The 23,401-nt window shown below is 41.3% G+C and overlaps 1 protein-coding gene across 4 annotated transcripts in view; it reads right to left on the bottom strand.

Moving 5' to 3' along the window:
• gabrg2 (gamma-aminobutyric acid type A receptor subunit gamma2) overlaps positions 1-3,593 on the bottom strand; it is a 52,419-nt gene extending 48,826 nt beyond the window's left edge. For all 4 annotated transcript variants that reach the window (XM_076750533.1, XM_076750536.1, XM_076750534.1 and 1 more), the window contains exon 1: positions 3,034-3,593. In XM_076750533.1, the coding sequence (XP_076606648.1) occupies positions 3,034-3,149 (116 nt within the window). In that variant the 5' untranslated portion in view covers positions 3,150-3,593. The remainder of the gene's footprint in view (positions 1-3,033) is intronic.
• Between the last annotated feature and the right edge of the window lie 19,808 nt (positions 3,594-23,401).

The following is a 23,401-nucleotide window of genomic DNA, read 5'->3' as shown; positions in this document are numbered from 1 at the left end:
GATTGAATTCATAAAATTGGCATAAAATGTGTTCTCCTATAAAATTTCATCCACACTGACAGCAACTCCACTGAAAACTGTACACAGCATGTTCTTGCTATTAAGCTACTCTTAGCCAGAAATTTAAGCAACTGATGACTGATTTAATTTAAGCTCCTTTATTGTCATTTGTTTTATATAATATTATGGCAACTGCGAATAACTGTGTGGGCGTGTATGTTGTTGGCAAGGTATCAGTTTGTTATTTGTTACTTGTTTAACAAGGATCTTTTGTTTGGCTGCAGCTACATGTAGCATTGTACAGCTTTTGTTATCTTATGTAGCTTTGACATTAAAGGTGTTGAGGGATGCACTTACATTAGCAACTCAGCATTTTCACACCAGAGAAATATTCAGGTGCAATGTTGTAAAAACCCTGAAAGATTAAGAGAAAATGTGCAGTACAGAGAGTGTTTCAATGCTTTAAATGGAGAAAGGACCAATGATATATAGCTCTACTTAACTGACCTCTGGCAGTGAATTTGCAGACTCTTCTCAGTCCAGCAGAAACCAGATTAGCTACCATTGGCATGCAAGGTTGACTTGTTTCTCTCAGTGGAACACTGAGGGAAATTAGGCCAGTTTGTAATGTTCTTAATATTGCTTCCACAAAGTTAAAGGCTCAGTCAGTAAATTCTTATTTAAATGTGAGGTTATACTGACATGCACAGCTGGGATGTTTGATTTAAAGATGATGTAAACAAACCCTTTGACAGCAACATAAAATATGCTGTCTAGTGTTAGTTGGTGCATTAAAAAGCCTGTCAATCAATAAGAGAGTGATAGCAGAGTCCACTGCTGTAGTTTAAGGTTTGCAGTTAAATTGCGCTGCTTTCAACTTTCTGGAAACGCATGTAAAAACAGGCCAAATACACAAAAAAATGGGTGCACCAAGGATCAATAATATAATACTAGACAGACAATGATACCCCATTGAAAGGACCAAAAGTTTTGTTTTTTGGTCAAATTCATATAATCGTATTAAATTGAAAGAAATTTATCACTATTTGACAATAGAGGACTATCTATTTATCATTATTATGGCCCACGTCCTGTATACAAAGACCATCAAACCAATTTAGGCTCTTGTTGACCAATGAGAGGAACAAATTAGCATTACAATATGTTTTGGTGAAGGTTAGAAACTAAAAATAGAAAAATAAAAAATGAACTGCAGTGTGTCCCAAATTGTCGTTACGTAAAGAACTTCATCAGCCACCACCTCTCAAACGCTTGAGGCGAGTTTGCAGGACAGCAAACATCACCTGACTGACCAGGAAACCTGAGCAGAGCCCCCTCGCTCTGACACCACTTCCTTCCGTCACGGCCTGTCGTGGTTTACTGTCAGCCCCAGTGGATCCCGGGCCTACATCTGAAGCTCTCTGACCGACTGATCGATGCCAAAAACATTTGCGACAACACTCCTTCTGCTTCAACTTGAGGCTTTTGAGCCAGACCTGGATGCTGTGATACCTTTAATGTAAAACAGCATCTGACTTTACACTGGGGTTAATGTGTGTTGATAGCCATCAGACATCACTACACATAGTAACTGTCACAATGAGTCACAAAGTAGCATAGATTACTGAAAGCATGCCCAAGGCCTTGAGAAGAGATGTGTTATGTAAGAGGTCTCATACATGAATCACAAATGACTTCCAATGCAACTTCCCGAGCAGTGGCTCTCTTTTAATTATCAAACACCAGACTTGTTGCTGTCACGATGAGGTTTACGCCGCAGATATTACCTTCGTGCAGGTGTTTACATAAAGAGCTCACTCTTGGCCCTGTGATTATCTAAGAGGCAGGGAAATGTCACTTGCATGGGATCTGCCTCAGTTCATTATACTTCAACCACTCATGCACAACTTACAAAATCCATATCCCGCTCTGGGTGCAAGAGTGGACAAGGTGTAGTGTTTACTCAAGCGTATTGTGAGCACTACTTGTGCATACAATTACAAAACACACAGGCCTGACGGTGCAGGCTGGGCAGGGAGCCCCAGGGTTGCGATCAGCTTGACGGTGATTGAACGTCGACTGATTTATCTGCCTCCATTTTTCACCCTCCAGCAACACAAGACGAAAGCGGTGCGAGGAGCCTAACCATCCCTCCTCTTGACTATTCTTATCTCGGTGCTCGGGAATGATGTCTTGACAGGGACGACCAAAGCAGCTCCTCTCCACAGACTCAAATGTGCACCTCAGTGAGAGCAGAAATGGCAGTCCATCCACTGTGTGCAAGACAAGGATCAGTCCATATGTGTTATCCTTGTCCTTATTGTGCCTTTACACTTGAATTCTCTGTGATTGTCTGCCATTTTGAAATGCTTTTTTTTTTTTTTTATTCCAAATACGTGGGATGAAACGCACTCTCACTTATCCTCAAGTTGTCTTTATTACAAACGACTCATTATTCGAGTTGGGCCACATCGGTACATGCGTTCGGTAATGAGGCTTTGGCTCTTAGAATAGACTTGATCCTTAAAGGTAGCTTAGCAGAGACTATATGTAGCCTTAGCTTCAAGCAAATTAGCCAGCCACTGTGCTATTTCTAACGGCGGACAGATTGTGAGAGACACGGGGCAAATTGTGTCCACATAGGGACGTTTATCCGCATTAAATCGCTAAATCATCCGCCACATATTCAAAAGCTGTAGTCGTTTTTGTTTCCCATGAATAGAAACATAAAGAGGCTCGAAACCTCAGAGAAACGCGATACATGTGTCGCTGTGCCTGAAAAATTCACATTGCACATCCACGTCGAACCACACTGATAATAATGTGATATAAATACGCACAGTGCGCGCTTTGCTTGTTTCTTCTAAAACTATACATCTCCCTTCAGACGGCCAGCCGCTCAAATAGCAGGCTTGTGTTGGCATTAGATGGGAGGCACCGCAAAATGATGTAAAATAAGGAAGAAAATGCAACCCAACACAGCCGACACAGAAATACGGTCCACAGAGGAAATATCACGCATTCATAGCTTACCTTGTCGGGAGATTAACGACAATAAACACCCAGAGAAGCAGCTTCAGGGGCAGGGAAGGCTTCGCCATTGCTGTCGAGCATTTGGAGCCTAAATTTGGCGAAGCCATCATCACCATCTTCGTTTCCTCTTTATTGCAGATGGACGTGTCCGTCTATTTACTGTGTTTCCTGTCTACGATACATTACGCACGTTAGCAGTAGCGGGTCCGCGAATCCAGACCCGAGGCGGACGTGCGGTGGAGTCAGATCAGCCAAAACAAAATCGATGCGAGGCGAAAGCCTGATTTCGTATCGCTCGCTTTTTTTTTTTCTTTTTTTTTCGTGTCTGTTGCCGAATCGACAGCCTAACGGGGCCCTCAAAAACTGCCACAGACGATGAAGCCCCCCCCCACCCTCTCTCTCTCTCTCTCTCTCTCTCTCTCTCTCTCTCTCTCTCTCTCTCTCTCTGTCTTGTAATAAGCTACACTGATATGGAGCAGCTGAGAAAACCAGCGGAGCCTCAGTCTGAATGCAGATTAACACCGGGGTCAGGGAGGAACTGATGCACGTTGCTGCAGCACGGATCAACACATGCGTGGTTTCAGCGAGCGGAAGCAGGGGAGCACAGAAGAGGGGGAAAAAGCCTTAGCTTGGTGCTACAGGAAAAAAAAATGGTGGTTTTATTTCTTACTGCCAGCACACTACGGGTGCGTACCACGTGATGCTTGTTAATAATATATATATATTTTCAGTATCAGGAAAATTACATGGCTTCTGGTGTGAGTGTAAAACTTGATAATTACTGCCAAATAATGTGAGTCAGCAATTAACAAAATTCAGTGCAGGGGCTCACAAAATGAGATCAAAGGTGGCATCCTGGGGTCCCTAACGGGCTAATGAGGAGCAAACACATCAGTTTGTGCAGAATGTGTGACCGCGATTAGTCTGTAGAGGACAGGAAGTTGTCATCATGCTTCACTGGCACTTTTCCGACCTCCAGTGCAGACAAAGAAACTCTTGTATAAGTGATGACACAAATCCTTTCAGGTGGAGAAGTGTGTGTGTGTGTGTGTGTGTGTGTGTGTGTGTGTGTGTGTGTTTGTGTGTGTGTGTGTGTGTGTGTGTGTGTGTGTGTGTGTGTGTGTGTGCGTGCGTGCGTGCGTGCGCGCGCGTGGGTTCCTTGATGCCACCCAGATCTATTTGGGATCCTAAATGAGCCGCAGGCACCAGTCCAGGCCAGTCACGCTTTCAGCACCTTGGACAGCTCTATTAGTTTCATCAGCATTATGAACCACCAATCAGCACCAAGGACAGCTCCCGTCAGTTTGTAGCTGCTTAAATCAGAGGAATGCTGCCTCTCACGGCCCGCCCGATTTAACGGAAAATAAATAAATAAATCCTGACATCCCCAAAATGGAGCCCAGAAATCCGTTTAGTTTACTTTGCTGTTTGATTTTGTAATTAATTGATGGTTTGACTGAATGAGGTTAAGTAGGAAAGCACCCCGTGCCAGAGGATATATTTATGTTTGGACAGCGGGCACAATTCTTCTATGATATATCTGGTTTTCCAGGTCTTCAAACATATTTTGAAACCGGTCCAGGGAGAGTATCCTGAGGTTTGCATTGTCCTTTGAAAGGTGCTCCAGTACCCATTTCAAAAATCCTTACATAAGTATGCTAATGCTCCTGCTGTGGTAGGGTGTAACTTCTTTCCAAGGACTCCTTGAGGGGATGTTTGAGGAAAAACTATGTGTTCATAATCTAAAATACAAAATGGTAGCCTGTCCCGCACTGTCTCATAAATTACTTTGATACGGCTGTTACACTTGACAATATCTCTCCCTCTCCTCTTCTTCTCTCTCGCCCTCTCTTTCCCTCCAGACACACTCATAGCTTGAACGGCAAGTTTAGAATCTTACTTCAGGAGAGAGCAGGAAAATGAATAGAAATGAATAAATAAAACAATTGGTCTTTGTTAGGTCTGTGTGCGTGACGTGAATGGCTTGAGCAAAGCGGGTCACGTGTCCTCAGCAGCATTGCTCTGCCTTCTCTTATGACTGACCCAAGGACACATATGTGTGTTTATGCCTGAGCTCACCTGAACTGCATTTCTTGTATGTTAGACACAATGAAGATGAGAAGAACAGCTTCAGTATATCAACCCATAGGTTACAAAATGACCAAAACAAGAAAAAAAAAAAAAAAACTGGTGTGTTTTTTTTCCCATTTTTTATGTGTGTATATTTTGTCCCAATCCAGTAAAATGTTGGTGTCCAGTGACACATAAAAGCAAACAAAAATGCACTTAATTGATCTAAATTGAAATGAAACCTACCAGCGTGAAAGCTGAAGGGGGGAACAGTGAGAACTCAGGAGAGTGGCAGGTGCAGTGAAAACAAGCAGGTGCTTGCAGAGTCGTCACGTTGTCATGGTGCATTAGCCCAAATTTCCCTCTGAACGTTTATTCCACGGGCGTACAGGCCGTGAACATGCTGCACAATCACTTTTACAGTCCCATGAGGCCATTTTTATCCATTTGTAGCCTTTTAAACTTCAGTTCACCCAGAATGACAACCAGTCATTGTCTGGGTTCTGTTTTTCAACATTAGTTATTAAAATTTGACTCTGGCAATCAGACGTGATTGCAGCTGTTGCCGCCTAAGTGTGACATGCATGGAAGATTAGGTGTGTCTGATTTGAAAACACCATCATGTGTTTATTTGTGGCAAGTGAGGCTCGGCGTAGGTTAATCATCTTAAGGAAATTGACAGATGCTTCATCAGCCATGCAGTGCTCCTCAAAGCAGCATAAACTAGCAACCACTCCTGAATAAAGATTAGATAAAGACAGGAAGTCTCTTGAAATATTTAACACACACTCCTATGAACAGTTTGCAGTTCACGTTCCTTGGCGATACTGTACCTCAGCACTTCTTGACTGTGATCAAAGGTTTCACGAGGAAAGCAGGGGACACATTTAGGTCATTTTGACACTCTTTTCATGTTTGAAAAATATGGCTATCCTCGAAAAACACTCTCTTTCTTTTGCTATTCTATAATTTTCGTGCCTTTCCAACACTGCCATGAACTGAGTAAAAAGCAAAGATGCGTAATCTCCATTATTCTCACATTTCATGTATAAATATTCTACATAGCTACCACTTTGGAAATGTAAATGCAGGCCTTACTCATCATATACTGTACATTAAACAGAGGCACACACATACATGGCCTATATATCATTCGGTCCCCAGGGCCGGATATCTCTCTCTGCCCTGCAGCCATGTCACCGCAGCTGTCAAGAGACTCTGGCCACGCAGGTCATGACCTAAACTTCAGCATCAGGGATGCTGGTTAGTGGTAGGAGGTATTGATCGAGCTGAGATGGAGGAGGTAATTTAGATAAATGCTGATATGTCCAATGGCCACTATATTGTAACACCTAATTAACCCATGTGGATGTGAGACGGTCACGGTTGGTTGATAATTAGATATATGAATGGAAGGATGGGTGGAGCTTTAGAGGGAGGAGGCTTTTGCTTACTTATTGCCGATTACAGCATGTAGACTAGATGGTTGCTTTTAGTCTATATTGCTTATATTGACCATTTTTTCTGATTATACAAGGCAGCCAGTTAATATCCCTGGCAGAATCTGCCTCTGCTTCTCTTTTTCATACTCTGTCTCTATCTCTCTTTCACACACACACACACACACACACGCACACTAACAGAGAGAAAGCGAGAGAGACGTCAGGTTATATTCGCTCGGTTCAATAGTCACAGCACAAATTTGAGCCAAATTGGCGCCTCCCCATATCATGGATGCACCTGAGCTCTCATGCGCTGACCTACCTCCAGAGGACTCTTCATCTGTGTGTGCTTATAACACTGAGAAGATACTGTACATGCAGACAATTACCTTTACTGACATCAGTGTACAAATCTTACAAGGCCCCAGACTTCCACGTGAAATTAGTGTTATACAGATGCATTACACAAACCTGATCCAAATATCTGTAGTAAGCAAAACCGAGCATGTCTGACTGTGCTGTCATGTTGAGGTGCATGAAATGTATTGAGAGTATTAGAATGCAGCATAATATGAATAACAGAAGTCAGTTACGGAGCATGCAGGGCTTTCATTTCTGTATTCAAAAAGATTGGGTACACTGTGGGCAATGACAGTACTGGCATTAGTGACATGTCTTTTTTTTTTTTTTTTTTTTTTTAAATCAATAATGATTTCATCTTGCGTGGCATCCATTCTCTCTGCAGACAGAGTGGCATGTGTGAGTCTGGCTGCGATGATATGTTGTGTCATCTTTAGATAAGAGCTGGGGGAGGTGTAGTCTTCTATAATGGCATCATTGGACACACAGATGCCCAGTTCCACTATCATTCCAGTTTTACAACCCACACATATGCTGTCACAGCCCCACTCGGTTAGCATCAAGCTGTGGGAGCAGAATGATCTACGGTAAGCATTATTGGATATGAGAAGCAATCTGGCATTCAGACCTAAGTGATGTAACATCAGACATCCAGAAACAGTAGGAGAAAAACATACGCAACCAAATCTGAAACTTGTTCACCAGGAGATTTTGCCTGGATTCTGCCGAAGCAATGACAAAAAAAAACAACTAACGAGCGCTGAAACTGTAAAAGACAGGTGCAGTATAAAGCCAGGTGGTCTGTTTCTGAAATGCACAACACATTTCCTCCTTACTGAGAGTTTTCGGACATCTGAAATACCACCAGACTGGAATCCGCGCTGTCTCTTTATTTTCCCTTGCCTGTTATATAGTCTTTATTAGACCCCCTTTAGAAAAGATAGTTCCTTAATCCAACAACATGTCACGCTGTGTCATTTGGTGCTCTCTGCTGATTTAATGAGGGCTCCCATTAAGAGTAGCATCTCTGTGTCTCTTTCTGTAGTTTGCTTTTACCTTCATAATGGTTTCTTTCACTCCAACATCCATCATGTTAACTAGAAGCAGCACACTGATTACTGGAACAACCTAGTGGACATTCTCAGAGATGGCCTTGAAAATAAGCAGTTTTTGTATCATTGCACCTTAAACCAGAATATTAAATGTGCTGTATATTATCTGTATATGAGTGGAACATGTGGACACTTCCTTGTCAAACATACTACCTCTCCCAAACAACTGGTACCATAAGTTCAGACAGTATCTGAAGTACCTAAAGTTACTTCATATTCTTCGTATTATTGGATTTTTAATGAAAGTTGTTTTCAAAAGCTCAAGTTATGTTAAGTAAAGCCTGGAGGTTTGCAGCTGAATAACACCATGATATCACTGTGGAGGATAATAACACTAGAATGGGCCAGCAATCCCCCAGCTGTGGACAGCTGCAGAGGGTGTGAACTGTTTCAGATTTGTGGACATTCAGATCTGTCAAACTGAAGGGGGCACAGACAACCAAATCAATCACCTCTCAGGCATGATGGCGTGCCTAAACAGGCTTTTACCCTCACGCTGTTTGCATTTAGCCTGGCAAACTATGTGGACTGTGTTTGGATGGTGGGTGGATCTCACTTTAAATACTGGACTTTAAGAAAAATGACTCTCCGAGTGAGCAGATGTGATGAATGATTGACATTTTAGGCTAAGCGTAATGTGCAGTTTGGTAGGATGCTGTACTTAATCTTTATATAAAAATAATATTGTTCTAAATAATTGCATGTGAAATAGAGTTGTACTGAGCTACAAGAGGGAATCTGGCAATAAGGTGCAATTTAATTGACAATAGTCTAACGATCATCAGCCAATCTACAATTTGAAGCGGTTTTGAGGTCGTTTTGACAGATTGCTGGAATAATAGATGTTGTCTTCTTGAAGATAAGCTCAAACAGCCGGTTTAAGACATACTGCACATTGTAATGCTTGGAACGGTCAATAGCTTTGGCTTAATTTTCATTGCTGTACATGCAGTATAGATATTTTTGTTCAATAATGATTGTTATTACAACCCAGATTCCAAAACCGTCGGGACCCGGATACCCAATCATGATGCTAAAATCATCTTGGATTTTGGTCAAGCTAGTCACTTGTAAAAGGACCATATGTTTTTGGATACTGCTAATTGTTAGCGACAACTTTTTGCCCATATGGTGAAATGTTCTGGGAACACACTGATCATAAGGATTTTTTTTCCCCCCTATGAACCTGAATTGCTGTTTAAATCTGTTTTAAGTGTTGTGAATTCAAGCTGACTACAGCTGCCATCCTCTATGAAGGAGCGAGCAACACATCCAGCTGTCAAGCCTACAGGGGAAGAGCGTTTGAGGTTTCTGTGGAGATTTTTCTTTTTTTCTTTTTTGCAGCTCTGATCATAGAGAGTCCATACAGGTTGTGGACAATTTTTGGTGTGCAGTCTTTCATATGGAGCTTGTTTAAGAAATGCTTTTCCTTTGTTGCTTGTCATGGAAACTTAAAAACTACATTTTCAGTTACAGTTTCAACAGTTTTAGGATGTTTTCAGGGAGTTACAGTACCTGAACTACTCAAATATATCAACCCTGGCTGTTGGTATCCTCTTAGTCACAGACAAAATGTGAAGACCCCTCCACCATGAGCTCAACAATGCCAGGTAAATTATCAGCTGCTGTTGTGAGTAACCAATATGCCAGCTATGCACAATGGGACAGAGTGCTGTGGCCTTGGGTTGAACAAGATGTTATGTAAGCATCCTGATGGAGGCACAGAAATGAGTGATGAGGTTTGGATAAAGCCCTTTCCTACGCAATGAATTTAAATCAAAGGCATTAAAAACCACTGAGGTGTGTGAAGATGCACTGCACTGATTAGGTGAGATAGGACCCATATTCATAAAAATAAAACTGCTGTGCTGAATTAGAGTTTTTTTCTTCCCCAGTCCTTTTGAATGTCCTCATAAAGTGAATGCGATGTGTTGCTCTGCCCTGTAAAAACAATGTTTCCAGTGTCAGCCACAATTAAGCTTTCATCTTCACCCTTACAGGTGATCCTGTACGATGAACAGAATTTCATAGTAAATGTTAAACAGTCATTATTTTCGCCCAGAGATTCAATTTCTGCGGGTTTATCTTCATATGATAGTCATGATACTTTAAACATTACCCATACACATTTTTCCCACAGTTCTCGTCCAATCACGTTGACTTATTCCATGACATCACCACGCTGGCTAATGAATAACAAAGATACAGTAGTGCTCTGCTCTCCTATCTGCAGTGGTGTGAGTCACAGCCTTTGGCCACCATTAGGAAACTCTTTTAATATTATTAAAATGAGACATGAAAGAAATATTGCCTTGAGAATCGATTCCCCTGCTGTTTTCTTAATGACTTAGGTGACATCCTCTAATTTGAAGGGGTGTTGAATTCGTAGTGGTGCAGGCCAGAGTAAATGGACTAAATGTCTCCTCCTCTAGTGTGGTGCTTTGGATGCCATTAAAACACAGAGACATAGAGTTTATAGCTGATGGTCGATGTGATGGTGAAGAGTTCCCTGGGGATTGTCCATTTAGCGACAACGGGTGCCAGCAGCCTATCCTCTTTCTGACACAGGCATCAGGCTACATTAGAGCTTTTTCTGTTATCTGTGATCAAAGTAAATATATAAGCCTGTACAGACTAACAATATAATATGGATTCTCAAGCCTTTTTTGGAAACTCAAGGCTGTGATGAATGGGGGGTGGCAGAGCATTAGAGTTCCTCAGATGACAAAGCTGGCCTCTGGCACATCTTCAACTACATAAAACGGTAAATGGAAACAGAGAGGCCACCTTGGAGGTGAAAATACCAGCAGCACTTGTGGTGTTGTGGAGAACAACTTTATTTTGGAAACATCAGGGTGCGATGAAGGCCACAGGCAGAAATGTTTTTCACTGTGAAGTTGTTCTGTGCAGCACTACAAGCATTGCTGGAATTTTCAAGGCATTAGCATTCTGCAAGCGGAACAGCTAATCTTGATGGCAACTGTTGTGTAATGATAGGGAGATTTACTTTTGATAGAAAAATGCATCATACTGTAAGTACATCCCAAAGCAGATAAATATTTTGGCATCTGCATCCGGTATGTGTGTGTACTTGTGTGGAAGCATTTCTGTGGTGCTGCTTTCTCCCACTTTTTTTTTTTTCCTTTATAAAGAGGCTTTAGAAAAAAAAAAAAAAAAAAAAAAAAGACAAATTCCTGAGATTTCAACACAGAAATATTTGAAAACACACTCGTATATCCCAGCATCCCTCTGTTTTAACTTGCTTGGCAGGATCCTGCCTGCAACTTGCCCCATTCTTCCATTTTGGCATTTTTTCTCCTCATTTGTAATCTGTAGTATCTGCATCAGTGACTTTGGGCTCAATTGTGGTTTGTGTTTGATAAAGCCGTGACCCTGAAGAGAACATAAAAGCCTCAGAAATAATACCAGAGCTGAAAGCAGAAACTCCCTGTGATCTACCTTTGGGAGTGGAGATTATACCTGCTTAACGTCAAGCAGACCAAATACCATATAAAGAGGCTATGAAATCAGCCAGCTAAATTTCCCCCTAATCACAGAGGAGAGGTTCGATGCTGGCAGGCGCCCCATGAGCCACAGTTCAGGAGCGTGTGCAAGCCTCATGGAAAGCAGCTGACTGAGCTTGACTTTTACAGGCTTAGAGCAAACTGAAAATCTAAATAATCCTTACGGTTTGTTCAATCCATATACAATGGATGGTTTACTGGATCAGAACAATTTGGATAGAGGCAGACACATTGTCTTTTTGAACTTCCATTCAACAAGGTGAAACAAGTCTGAAAACTGAATTTCAATCTAAGATGTTGTTATATTTCTTGCTTGGTTGATGAACTCTCACTTCGATTTCTCTAGGCCATTTGCCAAATTCAAATGGAGTGGAAGAGAGCAACTTGTGCTGGATTTATTCTTCCTATATGCACAATGTTGAAGGCATTGCCTAACTGTAAGAAAAACCCCAATTCCCAAAAATGCGGTGTAAAAATAAATAAAACACAGTGTGATGATTCGCTAATCCATTTTGGCATATACTCTATTTAAAACAGTACAAAAACTTCATTGATTTTTGTTAATATATGTGAATTTGATGCCAGCAACACATTTCAAACAAGTTGGTACAGGAGCGACTAAAGACTGGGAAAGCTGTGGAACGCTCCAAAAACACCTGTTTGGATCATTCCACAGGTAAGCAGGTTGATTGGTAACAGGTGATAGTATCATGATTGGGTATGAAAGGGGCATCCTGGAAAGGCTCAGCCATTCACAAGTGAGGAAGGAGCGAGGTTCACCACTTTGTGAACACATGATTGGATAAAGGATCTTACTACACAGGCTCAGGAACAACTGTTGTTGGTAAACACAGTTCATTTGTAAATGGTTGAATTCTGTTTTTATTGACACAGCATTCCAAACTTTTTGGAATCAGGGTTGTAGAAGCTAACTGGCTGCTGTTTGGTGGTGGGCAGGTGGTGTACAGCTGGTTTACCTGAGCTGTCTGCTTTGGCTAGAAATGAAGTTGATGAGAGCGCTGAGAGAGAACTGAAACTGAAAAGTTTTCAGGCAGTGAAATCCAAACAATGTGCTGAAAGACACTTGAGCTGAGGAAACCTTCAGAGTTGGGGGATAATTCTCTTTGCGTTTGTCACTATGAGCAACACCTTTCACACTACACACATTCACAGACACAATATTGATTCATGCAGCTGTACAGAATTTTTTTTTGGTTAGCACCACTGTTTTACATTTAAGCCTCTGCATGTGTGCAGAATGACCTCCAGTATTGGTACAACCTGTTAGTGCCTCTGCACCCACTTGTATTTGTGTACCCTGAGATGTGGCTGTACATCTGGCAAGTGCAGGTCATCTGCCTGCCACTGTCTTTTATCCCTCTCCACTGGGCACTGGGGCGTATGTGGAAGCTTGTCCCTTTCTGCTCCCCTAGTCAGCAGCCTTCAACGGCCAGGGAGCCTCAGTACCAGACTGGCTTGCTGTATGAACTCGGACAGCAAAGCTATAACCGTGTGTTGTGTGCCTCTACGAGTTTGGATCCTTGGGCTCCTCACGCAGAAATACTACCAGTGCCAGAGGTAAAGTGCACTGCTGGACTGATGTTTGGAGACAGATCAAGGACAGCGCTACGGTTTTTGAGACATGAAGGACAGGAAATCTGCCAGCAGCCACAGTCACTGAGAAATAACAGGGAAAGAGACGAAGAGAGACACACAGTCAGAGATAACCTAATAGGTAAAATAAGAGGAGGTGATGATATGCAGGAAGTGCAAACAAACAAGAGGCGTTGTTGATAGAGACCTCCTGTCGACAAGAAATCACATCAGGAATTGCTACAAAATTCATTCCCCTCTGACACATCACAGAGTTTAGCAAGCGTGCTTTGTTTATAAAGCAGCCTAATATATTCTGGATCAGTGGGAGTGTCTTCATGCCTGTTGCCTAACCCAAGGCCATTCGCGCTTACCTGGGGACCCGAAACATGCTTTGTGTCTAATTTAGGGATGAGAATAGAGCGCCTTGGGCAGAAAGCGATGCATTTGGTAAAATTGCCGTGTGTAGGACTCCGCTTTGGGAGTGTACTTGAGTTCACGGTAATACCCCTGGTTATGTTTTATTTTTACAGGCTTTAGGTGATGAGCTGCTGCATTCACAAAGCCTCCAAACTGTTGGAGTTAATTTGGCAACATTTCACTCTTAATGTTGAAGTTGGTTTGAGACAAATTCTTTAAAATAATCTAATATTATGAATAAAAGCATCCACAAAATTGAGTTATAGAGACCTGCAGGTGTACAACTGCCCCAGTTCTTACTCTTCCTGTGCTGCTATGCATTAAATACTACAAAATTGTGTGACTCATCAAACACCTTTTCATAACAATTACACTCAAATCATCATCAAATCGTACTCCATAATGTTCAATTCTACTATGACCAGATATAATATTCACACACTAATCATCCTGTTAATTAATTCCTGTTGTTCCTGTTGTTAATCAATATTCATGAACGTGAACAAGTGGACCCCAAAGCTGAAATCCAGACAGCCACAACTATGTGATCAGGATCACATTTCTGCAGCTGCTCTCATGCCAAATAATGGGGGATTGGGCAGTCTGCCTCTAATAGAAGAATAACTGTTAGGTCTTTTACACCCAAATGGGTTTTATTTCATAAAAGTGCTCTGAACCAAAAGATGGGCCTATATCCCCAGAAAATAGCCTTGAGCGCTGTCACACTATTCAAAAAGTTGGCCCATCCACAGCAAATGGAATGGCTCCAGGAGGTGTTGCTTGACGGCTTCAAAGATTAGTCTTCACTCTCTTTTGTGTGACTTCCAGAGAGTTTTTCATGTTTGCAGAATTAGACCGAATGAGCCAAGGTCATAGAGACACTATGTTCACTTTGACTTAAACCACATTTCAGTGGATTCAGGCATGCTTTTGAAAAGCTGCAAATGACATCAAAGTATTGGAGGTCAGACTGCGACTTTATTTGGGTTTTTATAACTGACCGTAGCGGATTAGTTCTGTAAAAGAGTGGGCATCTTGGACAGCATCTTCTAACTCGCCTGATTTTAGTGTTATTCAATGAAAGATAATGAATGGGCAAGGCACTTCGGAAGAGGAGAGAGAGATTCATTTAGCTTACGTTGCAGTTGTAGACACTTTTAACAGTCTTAAAGGAATATTTCAATCTTCAAGCTAAAGAAAGACGGTGGGTATGTGTGTGTGGTGCGAGAGTAATTGATACTGAAATTAACATTTTTCTGGTTGATGTAAAAAAAAAAAAACACCAAGTCAAAGAACTGGACTGAACCCAGAACGCAGAGGAGGAACATGAGTCCACTCCTGCTGATGTTCTACATTGAAAGTTGATGAGATTCAGTGTCCATTTATATTTTAAAGATTTTCAATTATGCAATGCACTCCTTTGATAGGCACTATGTAAAGGTCAATTTGGGCTTCACACATTGAAGGTTTGAGTAATTCATTTGCTGTGGCACAGTCATTTTTCTTACTTGCAGCAGAACGAATGAGGACTAATGTGGTCCGCCTGCAGTGTGTTGTAAATTCTGATTTGTGTGCTAGTGTGTTAAAGGCTATATGAGTTTCTAAATTATGCATGAGACCATATTAGCAAACTTTTCATTGAGCTCAAATTATGCTGTGTAGAAGATACACATTTATGTTAACTGTTATCATACGACCCACGTTCCATACTGAAGAAAGCAAAACTTTGTTCATACCCGATAGCATATTTCATTCCAGGTGGAACAATGTGCTACTTAAGTCCACTGAGCTCCAAAAAAGCTCGTAAGTGGATCTTAAAAACAATTTAAATAACTGTAGATAAACTGATTTATCATCTCTTGTCCCTCTTCATTGCAGACTGCAAAGTATTTCACTAATATTCAGCATTTGTATTTTGCTGGTTCCTTTATGGGAAACCTTGAGTTTGTCTCATCCGTCTTTGACTGATGGACTTTCTTTTTTATTTTTGTAGCTGCCAAGGTCATTGAAAATGTTTTCTACAGCTGTGCTCAAAACTTGACCTACAAGTATTTCCTGTATGTTGTTGACTTCTTTCTTTGTCATTTGACATTTCAGAACCTGTGTGAGGTTTCATGTTCAATGGTCCTCCAAAACCGCATCATGCTAACCTTGAGGAAGGTACTTATCCTTTGGCAGCACAGTCCTCAGCAGAAGAACAGCATTCATTTGGAGAGCCTGCATGCATAACGGTATGTAACTGAGAAACTGTGCCACTGAAAAGTCACAGGCACAGTCACTAAATCCTGAGAGGTAATCACATCATCATCATCACCATCCCCATCCCCAATGTTGTCATCTTTGTCTTCAGTGTTGTTTCTGCTTCATTATACTTCATTTCATCTCATCAACACAATCTTGGTGACACCGTCCTCGTAGTGTTTACAGCATCATCAACATTATAACCATCATCATCCGTCTCGTACTTTATGCTCAGCCCTGCACTTTCAACCATCTCTCATCTCAGATGGATGGGGCAGGGTGAGTGAGCATTCAGGAGGATGGAGGTAGGATGTAGTTTTTCTAATGTGAGAACAATTACCTGGATGCATGATTTGATTTAGAGCAAAGAGACAGCCACATCCTGTGAAGCATAATGGATTCAGCTAATTAACTTCTTAATGCCTTTTCTGGAGAGCATTCAAAACCTCTACTGGATTTTTTTTTTTTTCATCATCCCTCACTTCCTCCTCCCTACCTTTCTGCTGCCTCTAACATTCCCTCCATCATTCTTCAAGCTGTATCTCTTGCTCTGTCTCTTTGTCCCTCGCTCTACCGCTGCTTTCCTCGCCGCGTCTGGTCTCATGCCAGTTGGGATGCATATGAAACTCGCTTGGACGGCTGCAAGACAGCGTGGAAGAGTCACTAGAGAGACAGAGAGAAAGCGCATATGAGATAACGGTGGTCTCGCTATGCCCTGCCAGTGGTATATCTGATGCTCTGTCAGTCACATGCTTACCTACCGTGGACCCTCACTTGACATTCAGTACATGAAGTACTGTACCCTCTGTGATGACCCTCTGAGGAGGCCTCTCACTCCAGGAGCCTGATGTGCAGAATCCAGTCATTGGGGAGATGCATGTCATCAGCTCTGGCCCAAAGATATATAAGCTGGTGGCTGTGAGCCAGCTGCTCTTTCCCCTCACTTCCACCCTGTTTGGTTTTGTTGTATTTTCTTTGTCATTTTCCTTTAAGTTATGTAAAATGAACTTATTTTTAGTTGCTGTCTTGCATGTTTTCCCCTTCTTTGTCCAGCCTTGAGCTGGGCTGTGACAAAACGAGTGCTTGTCTGCCCCGATTTTGTCACAAGATTATAAACCCAAGGAACAAATGCTTACGCATGTATTGGAACATGTGCATTGATGCAGTAATAATCTGACTAGTCTCAACCCTAGTCTTCAGACAAATACTGGTGGTGGGCACTTATGCACTGATTTCACCAGAATCTAAAGGCAACCAGGGAACTGGCGGCTATCTTGAAACCACGGAAATGGTCCCAAGACATTGTCTTCACCCACATTTTCCACCACACTAAAGTGAAAACAGCAAACTGGTTGGTCTCCTGTTGAGACTTGCCTGCAAAGGAGATGCATAGGAGATGTGGCAGTAGTCACCAATTACATGCACCAGTGCCTGACTTAATTTCTATACTATAGGTTTGCAAACACATTGGAGACTAATGCTGTTCCCTTCCAACATCCACCTTCAGCGCTGCCTAAATTAGACACCACAAGTCTCAAAGGGGAAGCTGCTGCCAAGCCTAACAGGAGAAAAGGTACTCATGCTCAAACAGATACCAAAATACCCCAGGTAAGCCCCCCCAAATCAACTAGCAAAAACATACGCGTACCAAACTCTCCCACAAAATACTTTAAGGGAAGTAACTGGCATTAGTTGGTGAATAACCACAAAATAAGGCCCCACTTTCTCAAACCACCTCAACACATATGAGGGGAGACATGACAGTTCAAAGTGCCAATGTGCTAAAAATAAACATAACTATTGACAAAGAAAGTTATGGGGTGTGGAGATGAATTGCATCATTCGTGAGTGGAATGAATGGATGAGTGAAGGATGTACTGCCTGTGTTACTGTTAGGGGCAGCAAAAACGCCAAACCAAATACAAAACCTGGAGATGTGCAGTCTAGGAGAGAAAGACAATGAGAAGAGGCTGGTAGTTCTAGCATTAGAGGAGGCCTGCACAGGTGCCACAACATTACCTTAACAACCCTCCCTGACTGCAGGCTCATGCATGAAGAGGCCGGCTGAACCGCTGCAGGCAGAAAGGGAGGCTCGTTAACACATTCAGAACAGAATTCACTAGATTTCTGCTTGAGTTTGGTTCAGTTTGCTCTCTATGTTTACAATGAAGTAGATTTTTCTTCTCCTTTATCTACGCGAAAACGATTTTTGCTATAGAACCGCTCAGGAAAACAGGTTGTGGACTTAAATGCATTCTGTTCAGTCACTGGCTCGCAGTGGGAACCGGCAGCTACGTCCAGAGGAGCAAAGCATGGAGGCAAAAAGTCCAAGAAGGCCAGGAGGAAAAACATGACAAGAGGGATAAACCACTACAGCTGGGATGGCACAACAGACAATTTGGCAGAGAGCAGTGCCTCAAGGGCAGGGTTTAAGGAGATACTACAGTTTTTCTCCATTGATTTGATGTACTTCTGCCAAGACTGCAGTTTTAGTGATTTCTGCTTCTCCTCGCACAGTTCTCTCCACTCTTCACTCAACTATCAATCACACAGAAAGCTTTGCAGAACATTCACACAAGTAGGCAAAGAGTGCAGAGAGTGCCCTGCTCACAATGTTGTCATTCTCGATCCCGGTGAAAAGAAGAGTGGTTCTGTGGTTTTGGCTAATTAAATGTGAGAAAATATGCAGAGGTCGAAGAAGTGAAACCACATGTAGCGTAACTGCACCAGGTGACCAACTTGGTATCAGAGAGAGTTGGAAATGCAGCCGTGTTGTGGGCGTGTGTGAGTGACAGGCAATATATGGAGTAGTAAACAGGCTGACTCAGATATTTGATCAATTTTACAGCATTTTCAGTTTTACGATTGCGGCTGTGAGCTTCTGATTTGATGGTCCTTGTTTATTATTTCAAGTTTTTTTTTTTTTTGTAGACACAAGTAGAACCAGAGTTTTGAGAACACTTTTTGGAGCATTTGTTGTTTTAGAAGTTGGTGTTTGTAATACTCGCAAAAGTGTTCTGTTCTTTGAAGCAAAAAACATAAAATCAATGGGAGAAAGCTGTTGTTGCCATGACAGTTAAGGGGATAAGGTTATGGGGTATAAAGGGTTCTTAAATTATGTTTAAACATATAATGTTGTGCAATGATTTGACACCATGTCGAGCCTCTTTTTTTAAAATAATTAGTTCAGACTTTATATGTATTTTCATGGCTGAGCATTAGTTGAGAAGTTTTTACATTTTTTTTTAAAAATAAAAATGAAGAGAATTTGGTTTTTGTTCATAAAAGTAATGAACTGCTCTGTTCTCACAGTCTGCCGTCAGGAGACTTTTTTACAGCTTGCTTCACATTAGCATAACAAATAAGTTTTTTAATTGACTTATATGATGGAATTAAGAGTTAAGGAACCTAAACACAGCATGAAAGCAAGAAAACAAGAAAATGAAGTTAAAAAAAAGATGGTTCAGTGGCCTTTCAGGACCATAAACTGAATTTGTCACCTTCAGTGGAAGTTAATTGGCACTTTGAATTAATAAAAATCTGATTATGTTGACACACATGCATCTGTTCAGACATTTGGCTGCCCGGCGTATTTATGAAACACAATTTGCTTCGTTTGCCTAATTGAATTTCAGTCAGAGGGAGCCGTTCCTCTCTGAACAAAACACCAACTTATGAAAAATTCAAATGCAAGAATTTTATGAGTTTGGCTTTGAGACATCATTTGGAACAGAAAGGGAAGCAGAGGGCTGGAGGACTGTGCAGAAATGCAGGGAGAGAGATTTGTCAGCGGTCAGGTTTGGAATACAAAAATGATTTATTTAGTGCTAAAAAATCAAGATCATACACGTGGCCGGTCTCAGAATGAGTAATAGCTGGCTTCCGAGGCATGTCACGGCCTGGCTGTGTGTGTGCCCGGGCAGTGTTTTAATAATGTAGCGGTAAATGAGACTTCACATCATTTCAAAATTGGCACCTGTAAGAAAAATTCTGCCTCTTGTTGTTATAATTTTGACTTCATGACATGTTTTATCCGTCAGATAAATACTTATTGTTGACGGGATGCGTGTCTCTTGATAATTATGTTCTTGTGTGTGCGGTTATTTGTCAAATTCGCATCCTCAGCCGCAACATAAGCAGAAGTGAAGTCTGGAAAACAAACAGGGAACTGGAACAGCTTGGGCCAATCAGCGTCAAACATATCACTCGTTTTTTAAACTAACACACCAGTTCCAAAAAAGTTGGGACGCTGTGTAAAAGGAAATAAAAACAGAATGTCATCATTGGAAAGGAACTGTGTTTACTGACAACAGTTTTGCAAAGTGTCCCTGAGCCCATGTGGTCATATCCTTTATGCAATCATGAGTCGCACCAAGTGGTGATCGTCACTCTGTCCTTGCCCAGTTCAAAAAGCAGTATGCTTTAGAGTATTAGAAATATCATTTAAGTATAGAAAAGCCTTTACAAGTACACTTTTGCTTTTTGTGCTTAAGTGTACTTTTACAATGTGTACTTCCAACTAGATGTCTTTAAGCTCTACTTAAATGTATTAAAAATTAATATACTAAATCTGCAATACTCAAAGTGGTATTTCAAAGTACTTATAAAAAGTGTTCTTTATTGTAAGTGTATTATAAATTGTGCTTTAGTGTACTTTTATAGTGTACTAAATTCCAAATGCTTTCAATAGTAATACAGTGTGCATATTTTCAAGTCCTGTGTAATGCATCAGCATGCTTAATCAATGTGTACTTCAATTTCATGTCATTTGAAGTATATTTAAGTATATTTACAACACACTGATGATATAATACAATGGTACTACAAGTGTGTTTTGAATGCTCATGAATGATTTTCACTGGTGAACTTAAAGTTTGTAAAAAAGCTGTGCCAAGTTAGCAACTGTCTACACTTCAAGTATACTAAAATGTTACTCAAGGGCTTGTTGATGGAGTGAAACATTAGATATATTGTCTTTAGGATTAGCAAATGATCACATTCTATTGTGTTTATGTGTCACACATCTCAGCTTTTTTGGAATCAGGGTTGTAGACTCACACATCGTTAAGAGGCCCGTGAAATCAAATGAGGAGATTCAGCGTGACAGTGACACTGATAATGACGACCTACTGAATGCAGCAATCACATTGTGTGTGACAGAGAGCTACGACCTCTCTCTCTCTCTCTCTCTCTCTCTCTCTCTCTGTCTCTCTCTCTCTCTCTCACACACACACACACGCGCACACACAAAACGTCAGAACTTCCCAAGTGAGAGGAGACATTTCATGGTTTTGAACAGCTATTTCACCATCCCGCACCACTCGTACCTTTCCTCCAGCAAAGTGAGTCGGACTTGAGCACAAAAAGAGGGGAGAAAGAGAAGAGTGAAAGTGACATGTAAAAGGGATATGAAGAGAGGGAAAACCGACAAAAAGACACATCAACTCTCTATTCGATATCAAAAGACTCTGTCAATGACTGTGCAGTTTTGTGCGTCTCTGTTTCGGGAAAAGCTTCTGAAGCGTGGAGAAGAAGCTGCATGCATTCATTGTACATGTGATGTGATTGTGTGTTTAGTTGGGTTTTTGCAACAGACAGCCAGCAACCAACCAAATATTGCAACACCTCCCCCTGCTGGATCTACTGCAGTGAGATGAGCAGATGAATAATGTAGGTGCTCTCTCTATCTCTCTCTATCTGTCCCGATCTTTTTCTCTCAGTCTCTTACTCTCTTACCCTCATGAGCTTTCTCTGTCGTCTTAGTTGCATATCTCTCTATATATTTGATGTATTTTAAAGATCCTTTCAAGTATTCTATCTATCTATCTATCTATCTATCTATCTATCTATCTATCTATCTATCTATCTATCTATCTATCTATCTATCTATCTATCACTCTCTTCCTGTTGTTGTTTGCTCGGAGGGTGGGGTCAGAATGCCGGATGACACACAGTGAAACAATGTAAGGGGTGGATGAAGAGGAAAAATGTAGAAAAATGTATTGCCTGAGGGTGGAACAAATGTCAACATGAAGAAATTACATCAGCATTAGCTCTGTGTGTGTGTGTGTGTGTGTGTGTGTGTGTGTGTGTGTGTGTGTGTGTGTGTGCGTGCGTGCCTCAGAGTGTGAGGGAGTGGAGGGGTTACACACAAACAAGTGCTTTCAATGTGTGTTCCCTAAGGATTTTTAAATATGTGGCACTGTTTATGGTAACCAGCCACATAATTATATACTAGAGCAAATTATAATGGATGTATTTGTCCTGTGTGTGTGTGTGTGTGTGTGTGTGTGTGTGTGTGTGTGTGTGTATGTGTATGTGTATGTGTATGTGTGTGTGTGTGTGTGGCATATAGGTCCACGTATAGCATGCGTACACAGAGCTCGGTTTGTTATGGGTGCTTTGCTGTTTCTCTTCTTGCCAAAACATGACAGAGGAAGAGATTTAAAATCCTACAGATCTTTTGTGTTTGAGAAGGAAATCTGCAGGGTTTTTATGGGAGAGAGAGCCTCAGGCGCACCCTCATGTAATATGCAAATGTTGCCCAAAAAACAACAGTAGTACATCTGTATTTTATGACAGCGTAACATGTTTTTCAAGTCTTTTCCTCCATGGCCCACTGTGTTTTGAAATCTCTGAATTTCTGAAGAACTTCAAACAGAGCAATTGCCCAGGAGAGCTGATAAAAGAAGCAATAAAATAAATAGATAAGTAAGTTAAAAACAAAACAATGACATGGCACAATATTGCAAAAGAAAGTCTCGGCTGTCTTTCTTCAGCCTGACGTTTTGGCCAACACAGTTACAGGACTTAATATTTTACATTATTCCATATACACACCAATTCATCTCATTTGCATATAAATATATTCCCCCAGTGTTTCATGTAATCAGTGTAAAATGTTACTATTCAGAGCATAGTTGTGTTTGAGTGTTTGGGGTCAATTGGTAAGTCCTTGAGGGCAAGGACAAGTCTTCAGTCAAATTGCAGGTTGTAATTTCAGGCCATTTGACCATTAAAACGTCACACATTTACGTTTTCCCTGTCAATCAACGCACTGGCAAGTAGTAGCTGAGACCAGTATCAGTGATAGATGATTTTTGCTGGAGGAGCGAAGGAGGAGAATTATAACTCTAATAACAAAATGGCAACATAAAAAAACCCCAACAACTTAGATTAATGCTATTTACCTCTCATTTTCAGTATAGTTGCAGGTGCTGCAAAGGTTTCAATACACAACCTTCGCATTCAACTCAGTGGCAACAACACTGGACCATGCAAACTGGATTATTTCCACAGCTGCAAGAGCGGGTCAAACTGCACTGCTGGCATGGTATAGTGTTATTATTATCAATGATCAGTAATCAGCAGAAAATTGACCTGCAACCACACCACAGCTACACCTCTGGTTGATGGCTAAAACGTCTTTCTTACAAATCATGACATACCTGCTAATACAGCCATACTGACTTTTCAAAAGGAGCGATGAGCTTTAAGCAACCCATCAGAACACAAGTTTATGTGGGATTGTTTTTCAATAGAATACAGTGACAGTTAGTTATATTTTTTATATAAAATAACCTTTTGAGATTCATATTTGAGGCAC

Source organism: Chaetodon auriga, chromosome 15 (genome assembly GCF_051107435.1).
Source record: "Chaetodon auriga isolate fChaAug3 chromosome 15, fChaAug3.hap1, whole genome shotgun sequence".
Classification (NCBI taxonomy): Eukaryota; Metazoa; Chordata; class Actinopteri; order Chaetodontiformes; family Chaetodontidae; genus Chaetodon; species Chaetodon auriga.
Note: the sequence above shows the minus strand (reverse complement) of the source record. Positions and strands in the feature narration are given on the sequence as shown.